The 13998-nt window shown below is 43.4% G+C and overlaps 1 protein-coding gene across 4 annotated transcripts in view; it reads left to right on the top strand.

Annotated features, from left to right (window-relative positions):
• Positions 1 to 13998, top strand: part of CSRNP3 (cysteine and serine rich nuclear protein 3) — an 84064-nt gene that overhangs the window by 55548 nt on the left and 14518 nt on the right. For all 4 annotated transcript variants that reach the window (XM_083708720.1, XM_083708722.1, XM_083708723.1 and 1 more), the window contains one exon: positions 155 to 325. In XM_083708720.1, coding sequence (XP_083564846.1) covers positions 155 to 325 — 171 coding nt within the window. The remainder of the gene's footprint in view (positions 1 to 154; positions 326 to 13998) is intronic.

Raw genomic sequence — 13998 nt, forward strand, 5'->3', positions numbered from 1 at the left:
ATCTCCCTGCCCCCCTCCCTCACTGGAACTTATTCATGAGAAGCTTGAGCATTTCTAGTATTAGAAAACCCATCTCAGAATGACTTTAAAGACCTTGATTGCCTGGTCTGCAGTCAAATGTTTCCTTGCTTCATTGCACCTGTTCCTCTTGCAGGTACATGTGACAGTGCTGCAGCTATGAGTGGAATTTTAAAGAGGAAGTTTGAAGAAGTTGATGGCTCTTCGCCCTGCTCTTCAGTGCGGGAATCGGATGACGACGTTTCTAGCAGTGAAAGCGCTGACAGTGGTGATAGTGTCAACCCATCCACTTCAAATCATTTCACCCGTAAGTAATAAACCTGGAGAGTGAAGCTCTGCAGATTAAAACATTCAAATGATGTGCCATGCTTTTGTCCCCTTTGTTTACTATACTTACTGAATAATGCCTGCATTCTTCAGTGGGCAGTAGACTGGTTTGGCCCCATGGTAATATGCACTTATGCAGCACCACACATTTTAGGTCATTTGCATGGTGCTGGGTGTGTTGAAACTGGCCCTGATCAGGCAAATGACTTTACCGTGGAACCATGTGGCTGAACTAGACCTGAATTGGCCAGGATCTTGAGAAGCTTACAGGATACTTGAAGAACTGTCTTTGGTCATATGAACCAGCCTGGGCATTAAGATCTGGTCTGTATCCAATTGTCTTCAGATACATAGCAGTCAACAACGAGGAACAGGGCCTTAGCTTATGGAATGCCCTCCCGGGAGAGATCCACCTGACTCCATCATTGCTTGACTTTCTCAGGGCAAATGACCTATTTATTTCAAAAGCATCCAGCTGAAATACAGCACCCAACTAGTGGCTTTATAGACAGCTTGATCTGGATGTGCTTGTTATTTTTAATGCTTTATGTAATGATCAATCATTTACATTGTTTTTGTTTAATATTGTTTTGTTGTTGTCTATAGGCTGCTTTGAATATTCTGTATAGAAAAGCAGACTACAAATGTATCAAAATATAAATAAGAGAACAAACAGGACATGTATAAAATAGTGTAACCCGTTGTTGCACAAGCTAGTAATAATCACGTTTATAAGAGAATAGGGTGGGTGTGCTTTGGGTTTATCATACAGTTTCTGCTGTTGCCCCATTATAGTAAAGATAGCAGTTGTTTTAATGTAGTTGGCTCTGAATAATCTAAGAATACCAATGTAGGTCAATCATTATAATCCTACTCTTCTGCTGCCTATTCTGAAATCTTAGATTCCTTCTCTCTGCTTATTAGAACACTTGAACAGCAGGAATAATTGGGTAGAGAGAAAGACATTTCAGTGTGAAGCTATTAAAGATTCAGCATTGATTCTAATGGTTCCCCGAATGGTGGCATAAGAAAGGGAAGAAATATCCCCAAGTGGGTTTGACAAAGGGGGTGGGGATAACTCACAGATGGAGCACATGATTTGGTCCAAGGTTTAATCCCAGGTGGGGCTGGGAAAGGCTGGTCTGAAATCCCAGAAAGTCACTGACAGATGGTGTATAGACAGTAGTACTAGATGAACCAATGGTCTGATTTGGTTTAAAGCAATTATTATGTTCCAGAGAGATTGAGTGTGTCCATGAGTTTATGGTTAGAGTTCTCTGGTGAGCAGTGGGAACCCACAAGGGGGAATTTGGGGGGAGAAAGAGGGGGACAGTTTCCAAAAAACACATGGGTTTAGCTTGGTTATGGAATATGAAGGGCCTCCCAAGGAGAGGAAAGGAGGTTTCTTGTTATGGCTGTAAGGGTGTGAGTAGGGCTGTGTACACACATAGCCACTGAAATGCACAGGGGTCATTTTTCCACTGTGTGTTCTTGTACATAGGGCACTGTGATTTAAACCACTGAGCCTCTTGGGATTGACGATCAGAAGGTCGGTGGTTCGAATCCCCATGACGGTGTGGGCTCCCATTGCTCTGTCCCAGCTCCTGCCAACCTAGCAGTTTGAAAGCACACCAGTGCAAGTAGATAAATAGGTACTGCTGTGGCGGGAAGATAAATGACATTTCCATGTGCTCTGGTTTCTGTCACGGTGTCCCGTTGCACCAGGAGCGGTTTAGTCATGCTGGCCACATGACTCGGAAAGCTGTCTGTGGATGAACGCTGGCTCCCTCAGTGTGAAAGCCAGATGAGCGCTGCAACCCCATTGTCCCCTTTGACTGGACTTAACTGTCCAGGGGTCCTTTACCTTTACCTTTTACCTCTACACACCTTCACATTGTAGCATCATCTAAAGCAGCAGCTACTGTCAGTGTTGTCTATACACACTGGTGGGTGCATTTCCATACTAATGTGCAACAGGGTTCTCTTTTCCCCTCCCCTCAATTGGTGTTTCCATAAACTTTTTTAAAAAACATATTTTTTAATAAACTTTCCAAAGAGAGAGGCTGGAAACTGGCGTGTTGATATACTGATATGCAAATAATACATATTGGTATATGGAGGCGGATTTTAGTGGCACAGCCCTATAATGTCAGTTGGCCTGCCTAATAGGAAGTGACCTGAGGACGCATTCTCTGTGTACACATGTATTCAGCAAGCGCTTGAGAAGGGCATTCTCTGCACAAAATGGGTTAAAACTGTTCTAGCACAATGCGCTTTTGATTGACAAAATAGTGTGGTACAAGGACTACATGGGGATGATGCTGTGTGTATAGCACATCCAAAAGGTGCCTGCACCCAATGCTGATTGCACATTATTATGCAATGTGTACACTCCCTTAGAGAGACATTGAGATGTGGAAGAATCTTTGACTGGGCACCTGAGTAAGGTGATTTTTTTTTTTTAACCTGGTAGATTTTTATGTGAGATTTTACTGAGTTTTGCATTTGCATTTTATTGGAAATGTGGGGTATAAACTGCTAAATAAAATACTGCTAATCATCTTTGTATTATGACAGTGCACTGCACATAGCAGGGCTGGCGACTATATGTGCAACCAGCAGTGCTTAAGTATCTGGTATGGGCATTCTAGGTCAGCTTGAAGATTCATAGATACTAAGCACTGTCTATTAGTGCAGTGGCAGATAACATGAACAAATCATTAGACCATTTCTGGCACTGCAGTGTATGCTAGTAGAATTCAGAACAATGCAATGGAAGGCAATATTGTGGTCTATGTCTTCAATAACGTCGCTCTTCACAGCAGCTGTGTTTTCCAGTTGCTTTGAGAAACAAAGTACTATATTCACTTTTTTTTTTAAAGAGTGCTCTGTGAAACAAATTACTCTTTCCTTATAGCTGAAGATGGAAACTAAATGTTGCTAACAGTTTAGTTTGTGGTATTGACAGCTGCTGGGTGCAGAAATAGCATGCCTACTCTAGGCAAGAGTTTGCTTATGATTATGCTGATATTTTGTAAAGAAGAGGATTTGCCTGGGAGTAGCAAAACAAAAGGCTCACTTTAAAGTGGTTAGTTTTGATGGTTGGAGAGTAAAATTGATGTTTTATAGCACACACATTTGAGGGGGTGGGAGGAAGAATATTCTTAAGCTTGGGGCCCACAATCAAGCACAGGTTTCGTTGCAATGACTGCAAATAATCTAGAGTCAGTTCATATCTTCCGCAACCTGTTTAGTCAATGATTTGGGCTGATCAGGGTTGTAGTCTAACGACATTTGGGGACCCAAGTTGAAGAGCATTGATCTAGAGTAGTGTTTCTCAAAGAGTAGGGCCTTGGGCCATTTTTAGATGGGCCTCATTGGTACAGCCTTCCCCAGGGCCTCTTCACTTGCTTGGGTACAGAAAGGAAGGGATAAGAGATATAAGCTGTTAGAACAGGAGGAAATTAATGTAAAAGGACCAGGGTTCAGGGGTAGGTGCGGTTGGGGAGGGAGGGATGAAAGAAACGCCCAGTTTGAGAGGTGGTGGGATAAGGTACAAGATGAGAGTGAGAGGAGAATGGTAGAAATGACAGGAGATGGGTAAAAATACTTTGAGGGGCACGTTGGGGTGGGAAGGGGGAAATAGAAAAGAAAAGGCCTTCTCCAGTTAGAACCTCTGGGTCAAATTCTGCCTAAAAGGTAGAAGCTGAGTCACAATACCTCCTGAGCAAATGTCATTGCTTAGGAAACAATTGCTGCACAGCCGGAAATTGCTTTCCTAAATGTAATCAAATTTTGGTGTAAATTAACCAGGAAGAACAACAAATCATAATTTTTCAACTAGAAGACAACCCTGTCTTCAACAACTTGTATCATTTGCAAAGATAAACTAGCATAGTTCCCCCCTAGCCCATTTATTTGGTTATTTATTTATAGAATCTTTTGCCCATCCTTCACCATAAGATCCCGGCAAGAGAGAGAGAGAGAGAGAGAGAGAGAGAGAGAGAGAGAGAGAGAGAGAGTAGCAAGCCCATCACAGTTATAAAAACACATACAAGTATTCCACATGGAACAGAACAGAATAAATTTCAGACTGCTCAGAGCAGAGACATTTGGAATAAAGGGACATGCTTTTGTCCTATGGCTCTTTCAGAATTGTGGGGTGTCTTAAAAACAAGGAGACGCTAAGTCGAATTGGTTTGGGTCACTTTCCGAATGTAATAGTAGCTAATAACACTGTTTGTCAGCTATAGGCAAAACAAATTAAGAAATGAAATTACCAGTTTTCATTACTACACATGTCTCTTTCTATTGAATAAGCTATAAGGGTGCACAGCTTGGTGTTTTGTTCTTTAGTCTGCTATAGTATATGAATTGCATCAGACAACATGTTCCAGGTTTCAAAGTTGCTGTACAGAAAAAAAGCAATGATGATAATAATAATGAAAACAATAAATCCGCGCTTCCTAATGTAGTCCATGGATTGTAGCTGTCAGGAAATAACCTTGGTGATGAGGTTGAGAAAGGGAGTTGGCGCAGAGCCAGCAGCCTGCCTAGCATTGAAGCAAAGCTGTTGCTGCTTCAGAAAGAGCCTTGAATAGGAGTCTCATCTGGTTATTAAACCAGACAGTGGAGAGATATTTTCCCTCCTGGGAAGCAGTTACAAACCTCCGGCGCTGAAGCGATGTGAGTGCATGTGACGATTGCATTTCAAAGCATCCTGCGCCCTGAACTTGGGAGAGTGAAATGCAGCTTGCATAAGTGAACAGGAACGCTTGGGCTCCCTGACCTAGTCCCTTATTTTTTAAACACGGCTCCAACCAATGCCGGTGACTTCTTTGAAAAAACAAAAACAAAAAAACATGTACAGCTGTGGCATCAAAGCCCTCAAATTAATGAATGGTAGACTTACCAACAAAAGCAAACCGCAGCCTATATAACCAGCAAAGTAAATCCTTCTATAACAAGGCGCACTGAAATGTATTTTTGACTTCTGACCTCGTCCATCTGCCTAATGGAATAATAGGCTATTCTCCCGGGGCCTCTGTGTAATGTCTTTGTCATTCCGGGGCGGGGGGGCAGGGAATAAAATTAAATGGCCTGATCATACTTCAGTCAGCCAGTTGTGCTGTCTGTCAGACTTAAGTTGGCTAGGGCAGCTTTTCTGAGATCTTGTGAAGGTGTCAGGGGCATACCTGGAATGGTTCAGTTAGGTTTGCAGAGAGTGGAAGTTATCATGGGTGCCCATCCTTTATGGGGTAAGGAATATAGGCCAGTGAAAGGAGTAACATCATGGAACAGATGTTGGGACTAGAGCCTGATTCTCACATAGGTGTTCATTGTTCTGGGGCTACAGTATCTAGTGATGACTTGTGACAACACTATGGAAAGGACAGGCGAAGTCCCGTGTCATTTTTGCATGCATTCACCCATAATTCCATTTTGTTTTGCATTAATCATGCGGTCCTTTAGGGGGTGGGGAAATCCACATTTAAATACATATTAAAGTATGTGCTCTGTATCCAACAAGGTCAAACTCAGGGTATACGTATTGAAATCAAATCATTTAAGTTAGTTATGCCCATTGATTTCAGTGGGTTTTCCTCTGAGGTTGCCCTGTATTTTAAAGGCATTTTCTCTGAAAGTATGCATTTCTGAATATATTTTCTCTCGGAGCACACATTTTAAAAAGCTATTTTGTGACCTTTTTTGGAGCTAAGAACTGCATCAGTATATTTGGGAAGTGTGAAAGCTGGTGGGTAGCCTAACAGCCCAATCCTAACCTTACCTACTCAGAAGCAAATCCTATTCAAGTCAGGCAGGTAGAGTTAGGATTGCAGCCTAAGTTCCGAGAGCTGAAAGTTAGACTGGGAGTTGCAGATCAGATCAGTTCGTGTCAGAATTTGCAAATACTGCTTTTCTCAAGCATCCCTAGGCTATGGACATAGGATTGTCATATCCCTTAAATCACATGCAGTCCTTTTCAGTGGAATCAGTTGACACATTTAACTCTGCCGGTCAATAAAAAGATACTCATCAACTGCAGAAAAATCAAACGATGTGCCACGTTGTGTGTGAACTAGTCCACACATTGCGAGAAGTTTGGTCACATTTTTGAAGGTTTACAATCTTGTTCCCTTCACACCTGTTCCACAGCAAACCAGGACTTGACACTAGAAACAGAATGCTCTGTCTAGTCCTTTCAGTATATTGATTGGGACCCCAGGACCTTGTGTGCATATGCAAAATACTTCCACATGTGCACATTGGCTCATGGGGCGTCACTCTGGAGAGTCTCCAGAAGGTGAGGACTACCTATGGAACGCTGAGCATTCCATCACACTTGGGCTTTTACTGTGTAGACAGAGCACAAATATTTTTTTGCATTGCCCACAAGTCCCACTATTAGTTTGAAGAAGCTGTCACTGTGGCTATTGTTCAGAGTTGTAGAAAGAGTTGGCGGGAGTGTCTTTTGGTTTCAGACATCATGAGGGCCTAAGGTGCATGGGAATTTAGATGTGCTGTGTAAACCATCTCAGATACCACCACATATTTAGGAGGGGGAGACAAAAAAATGTGGAACAGACTGAAGAAAATGAAGGAGGGAATGGAAATAAAAGAGGATAATGAGAAAAATGGAGAGGTGCAATTGCGAGTGAAGGATATCCTGAAGGATTGATACTGGTGAGTGAAGGCTGATCAGGTGTTGTTTCCTCGCAGAGTGCTCTAAGAAGACACTGTTGGCTTAAATACAAAATGTAAAACATAAACTATAAAAAAGCAGACTGCTTTGAAGAATGGATTCAGGGTTTGAGGCCAAGGTGAGTTGTGCCACAACTGTATTTTAATAGCTACTAAGAGTAGCTTTGAACATAATCCAAGTATGACTTGAAAATTTTACTGAATGCACTGCTAGGTTTATTTATTCAGCATCCCTTTATGGTAATGATTAGAGACACTGGCAAGAAGATCTGCAGGCTTCCTCACACAAAGCTGGACAAAAAGGAAAATGTTACACAGAAAGCAAATTACTTAGACCAGTCCTATGCACTGTGACTCAGAAGTCCTGTTGAGTTCAATTAAACTTAGGTAAAGGTAAAGGTACCCCTGCCCGTATGGGCCAGTCGTGTCCGACTCTAGGGTTGTGTGCTCATCTCACTCTAGAGGCTGTGAGCCAGCGCCGTCCGAAGACACTTCCAGGTCACGTGGCCAGCGTGACGAAGCTGCAGCTGGCGAGCCAGCACCAGTGCAGCACACGGAAACGCCGTTTACCTTCCCGCTATAAAGCGGTATCTATTTATCTACTTGCACTTCAGAGTGCTTTCGAACTGCTAGGTGGGCAGGAGCTGGGACCGAACGACGGGAACTCACCCCACCGTGGAGATTCGAACCGCCGACCATAGGATCGGCAAGTCCTAGGCACTGAGGTTTTACCCACAGCGCCACCCGCGTCCCACTATCAATTAAACTTACCGTGAAGGAAATGGGTATAGGACTACAGCTTAAATTGTTTTTTTAAAAAAAAAAAAATTTATAAAATTGATGAATACCTAATTATTTATGTAAATAGATTATAGACCTCTTTTATATTAAACAATATTCAGAAGCTTACAAACAGTAAAAACTAGTCTGCAGAACAAGCATCAGCAAGAACAATCAATCCCTCAAATATATCAAGACTTAAGCAGAGAAGAACAGTAAAATGCCAATAAAATCAAATACTGTGGTCCCTGGAAGGGTATATCAGGGGCCATAGGATAGAGTGGATATGGCCTGAGGGAGGAGAAGGAGGTCCACCCTCACAAAGCTCTACAAGTTGCAGGCCTAGAAACTTCTGCCTACCTTGTTCCTCCACCATCAGCGTTCAGTGGTGGCAATGGCAAAAATGCTTTGTGTATTTGCTTAGTCACATTAAACTTGAGCTCCTCCCAGGGTTCACAGCAGCATTCAGCAGAATCAACTCAGAAAACCTCCCACACTATGTATAAATTGGAATTAAAGCTATGGCAGAAATGTTGTGGCTGTGAGGTTGACTAAGATTTAGACTAGAAAGCTCTTGACGCAATAAATGTTAGTTGAAGTGTAGGATTAAAAACTGCCCTTTTGGGCTGCATAATCTTAGTGTTCTGTGTGCATAGTATTGTAACCTGATTTGGACTAAGTCTCACTGAAGTCAATGGGACTAGCTTCTGGTTCTGGTTCCAGTATTTACAATTGCTTTGACAGGAGCCAAGCCATGGTTTGGTTTAGCATCACATCTCAACCCAGGTTCATGGTTTGTTTATCTCCAAACAAACCATGAGCTATAACCAAGGTTTGTTTTGGGCTTACTGCTCACTGGTTTGTATGGGGGAAACAAATCACACCCCTGGGTTTAGATGTGACACTAAGCCAAATAAAGTCATCTGTGCTTATGTTCCATTCAGCTAGACTAGACAGTGGTCCAGCAGATATTCCTCCCTGGTATCCTATGGTTGGCCAGTGCTCATGTAAGACAAGGGTGTCTCCTTTCCTGAATAGGCTGTGGTTGCAGTTTGGTCCACGTTTAGTTTTGCAAGGATCCAAATTAAAGGCTTGATGTATTGGAGCCACATATATCTCAGCAGCAGTGCACATGACTTGCACATACAAAATCCTAAATTCAGTCCCTTGCAATCTCAAGTTAATGAAGCTTGGAAAGCAGGGCTGGGAGAGAACCTTCTGCCTGCAATCTTGGAGAGCAGTGGCCAGTCAGAACAGACCAAAACTGGGCTAGATGGACTAGTCCTGTGACTCAACAGAAGGCATCTCTTTGTCTGCAAGAAAGAACAAAGCTATTTTTGGAGTGCACATTAAGGCGGCATCTGTTTTGTTTCTTTAGATTTCATTTTGTTTAGTGCATGACGTTAAAGTCCATTAGCGTCCGTGAGCCTTTCGTCTGGCTTTGCTTTCTAGGATGGCTGTTAAAAGTGGGCCTTTTTGAAAAGTGATGTTTTGACCTGGATTACCGCGATGATGAATTACACTTGACAGTCCTATCTTGTTAAGACTTGATGAATACTATGTGGGAAATCCAGGGAGTGGGTGTAGAATGGGGTTAATCCTTTTTATTAGAATGTTCCAGCACAGCACTGAGAATACATCAAAAAGCAGGAAAATGGGTTAGTGGCTTTAAGAATAGCCTTGTCGTCTGCCACGTTGCTTTAAAAAAACAAAAGGGAAAAGAAATGGGCTGCTCTGTGCTACATGCTCTTGCCTTGAGACTTCCCCTCTCCCTAAAATATTTCTCTGATGGCAGTAAACGAATTGCATTGCCCTGCTGGTTGTAAACCTGCGGGTACTCTGTTGCGGAGCCATATGGCTCACATTTATTTTAATGTGCCTTTGACAGGAGGAGAATAGCTGAGACTGCTGAGGAAAGTGCTTACACTTTGGATTCCAGCCAGCGAAAGCTCAATTTATTTATGTTTAGTAACTGAGTAACTTCTTTTTACAGTAGAAATGGTGCTTGAAAAAGATTAAAAGACTTGACATGTCATTTATGCTACTTTTTCTCCCCCCCCCCCATTTTCTTTTTTGCAAACCAGGCAAACATGCTTTCCATTCACAGCATCGGTTTATTTTTAACTGAGCAGAGACCCCCCCCACCTCCACCCGCCGGTGGAATTCCGTGATCTATTTTTGGAAAGCTTGGTAGAATTTGCTTAAGCAAGATTATGTGTAAGGAGTTTCCTCAAATGAAGACCAACTAAAGGTCACATTGGATCTCTAAGTCTCAGAGAGGCATCTCACTCAGAATTGACACAGGATAGAGCCTAGTGTGATGGGCTGGCAACATCCGGTGCTGTCGCCTTACTGGAGCTAATCGTGTGTGAAACCACTCAGCAGTCTGGACAGGAGACCACGGAGAACCTTGTGCAAGAGCAGGATATAAAATCAGGGGATGGTCTAGGAGATGCTTTATTTGGAGATAAAACCTGGAGCTTCATACTTAACAAGGAACACATTCTGTGCCAATTTCAGCTCTTATCCAAACAAATGGCCATATTCTGGTAAGACAGTTTTGTCCCTGGTCACTCGCCTGTGGCAAACAGGCTTTCCTTGCAATCAGGCAGGAAGCTTTCGTGACTTGGAAAAGGGTTGATCCTGTTTTTCTTCTGGGCTGTTGATTTGCCACATGGAGCAATAAGGATGCACCTCAGCTGTAGCTTCAGATGATGCCTGCTTCCTCACATGGCTATCCCTTGCTGAATGGGAGCAAATGTGTATTAATAATGTTCCAGGTTGCAATTAAAAACTAAAAGCAATGAAATAATGGCTGTAAAGTAATATAGGCCCTCTGTGATAGTGTACTCAGTTATTTATGAAGCTAATAAAACAGGCCACCTGGAGGTATAAATGAAACAGATCTATAATTGCTTCCTATAGGAAAAAGATTGTGTTTTTTGGTAGAAAGGTATTCTGTTTCCATTTCCAGAAGTCCTGGGCTTTAGCAGTGCTAGAGGTCTAAAAGGTAATAAAGGCGGCGGCCAGTGTTTTTCTACACTAATCGTATCTTCCATCTCATGTTGTCATTGTGTTGGGCAGTTTCATGTTCACAAGAGAAAGTTACATTGATTATTTCATACCTGGCTCACTTTTGTTACCAGGTTTGGGCTAGGTTGTGCGATGGCCTTGGTATGGATGGGGTCACTGAAGAGCCACTAATGAAGGGACTCGCGGTGTGGAACAGGAAGCACCAAAGATGAATGGAAGCATCTGTTGAGAGCATGATGGAAGGGAACCTCTTCCATGCTGACTTGTCTCGCATGGAACCTTAAAGCCGGTAGCAAGGAATCTGCAGCCATTTATCTTGCTGTTGTTGAGCTCCAACTCCCATCAGCCCCAGCCAGCATGGCCAATAGTCAGGGATAATGGGAACTGTAGTCCAGCAAACTACAGGCACCAGGCCCATTGGCAGACCAACAAAGATGTCCGCAAGCAAGTCTTGAAGGCTGGCAACATTAAACTTGCCATGTGGGAATCCCTTGCAGACGTCTGCAGCGCCTGGAGACAATCAGGTTGTATATCCACAGCAGTGACCAGAGGAGGAATGACCACTGGGAGTAGCTCAGAGAGAAGAAATGCCAGGGCACAGGTGTATCAACACAACCTGATGCCTTCTTCTACCCCAGCTGCAGCAAAACATGTGTCTCCCATGTCGGTCTTCACGGCCACAGCAGGCGCTGTAACTCTCCAGTTGTTAGAATTCACCCACAAGGGTGCACTCTTCCATTGCCTCCCAAGACAGGTGGATGGTGACAAATATCAGCAACATCATAATCCCCAACCCCTGCTTTAAGCCTTGCAGAGAATTCTGCAGCATGTTCAGAGGTGGACACACTAACTGCACTGGAAACTGGCTAAGACCATTCAGCCTCACAACTTCAGGGACACAAATCCATCATTATTGACCTTTTCACTCAGGTGTCCCTGATGATCTTTTAAAGAACCACAGAGTTCCTTCCCTGAGCACAGTTTGAGAAAAATATTGTGATTTTCTTTTTTCTTTTACTCACTGACTGGTCACAGGTCCCACCTCACCCCTGCCCCAATAACATGATGGGTTGAAACCCATCTATCGCCTAAGATTAAAAAAACCTGGTATTGCTCCCTGTGGATGTGTGGCAGCAAGAAGGGCCTGAAGGCCAAATGGCTCTAATTGCCTGAGACAGAAGAGTTTTTAACCACCTCACACGTCCTGTTGTGCCTTATTGCTGTTAAATATATGGCCTCATGTTACAAAGGCTGTCAGCATCTTTTATGACCATCTCAGTTCCTCCCTTCTGACCATTACTGTTCTCCCATCATACCTGTGCAACTGTCGCACCTAAATTGCACAGCCATAACTCATCATCTAGTTTCCCCCCCAGTCTCCTACTGCCGTCTCCCAGTAAATCAGGCAGGCTCCTGTCATATCTTCAGGAGTCAAGCAGCTAATGCGTGTGCGCGGTTAATATTCTACACTGCAGGCTAACAACGGCCTGCTTCTTTGTGGGGAAACAAAAGCATTCAGAATTCCAGCATGAGGTATTTCTGTCTGGACCAGCTGCACAGCAGGGATAACGCATTTAAGGAGCTGTTTTGTTTTATTTAAGGCGCTCTTTTCAAAATCAGTATGCATTGCCTAGAAAGTATGTTCGAATGCATGAGAAAGGGATAAACACCAGACCTTTAAAACACATTCAAAGCACACATCCAAGAATCCTGGGAACTGTAATTTGTCCTCCACAAACCTGCAACTCTTTGCACCCTTAACAAACTGCAGTTCCCAGAATTCTTGGGGTGTGGGTATGTGCTTTGAATGCCCTTTAAAAGGTCTGGTGTTTACACAGCCTGTGTGATGAGTGTAGGAAAACTATGGTCCTGACAGGTTGATTTATTTCTGATGTAACAACTACATGACAACAAGTCTACCTTTTTGTGCAGCACATGGGAGAGATGAAGGAATGAATGAAACAAGACAAACATACATCGTGCATTTATGCTACTTAAATAGCGTCACTGTGTGGCAGGCCTCTGGCATTAATTTCTCATGCACAAGATATGCCATGAGAGAGTAATCGGTTTGTGAAAACATGGGGCAAGATACTCACTAGGCAGGTAATAATGTTTCCATTGCTTAAACCTTAATTAGCCATTCCAAGTTACTTGAGGTTTAAGAAAGCCCTGTGTTTGTTTGTTTTATGTTGGGTACCTAAATAAAGATAGGGACGCTGCGGGTTAAACCACAGAGCCTAGGACTTGCCGATCAGAAGGTTGGTGGTTCAAATCCCTGAGACGGGGTGAGCTCCCTTGTTCGGTCCCTGCTCCTGCCAACCTAGCAGTTCGAAAGCATGTCAAAGTGCAAGTAGATAAATAGGTACCGCTCCGGCAAGAAGATAAACGGCATTTCCATGCACTGCTCTGGTTTGCCAGAAGCGGCTTAGTCATGCTGGCCACATGACCCGGAAGCTGTACACCGGCTCCCTCAGCCAATAAAGTGAGATGAGTGCTACAACCCCAGAGTCAGCCACGACTGGACCTAATGGTCAGGGGTCCCTTTACCTTTATAAAGAGGGAGGCCTTGTGGGTTGGAGGTTTCCATGTCCAGGAGATATATTAGCTGCCTGTTCTGGATGGGATGGCACTCTCTTTGAAGGAAGAGCAGGTGTTCATTTTTGGGGTATTCCTTGATCCATCTTTGTCACTAGAGTCCCAGTTGACCTCTGTGCTCTGGAGTGACTTTTACCAGGTTCAGGTGGTTTGCCAGCTGCAACCTTTCCTGAACGGTGACAGCCTGACCACAGCGGCCCATGCATTGGCACTGCCTGAAGGCTTGATAGCTGTGCTTTATGTGGGGATTACCCTTTTATCTGGTCCACAGTTGTGCAGACTGCTCACAGGACCAGATTACTGGCAATATGTTACCCCACCACTAAGAGAGCTGCCATGTTCAAGGGACTTCTGTTAATTCATAATGTCTTAAACAACTTGGGGTCAAAGTCCCTTAAGGACTGTCTAGCTTCTTATGTTTTATGGATATCTTTGTTGATTTTGCTTTTATCTGTTGTATTCTGTCTTGTTATATTTTTAATGGAAATGCAAATTACAGATGTGTAAAAATAAGTAGGTCCACTTGCCCTAATGGGTGCG

The sequence above is a fragment of the Podarcis gaigeae genome (genome assembly GCF_964106915.1).
Source record: "Podarcis gaigeae genome assembly, chromosome: 1".
NCBI lineage: Eukaryota > Metazoa > Chordata > Lepidosauria > Squamata > Lacertidae > Podarcis > Podarcis gaigeae.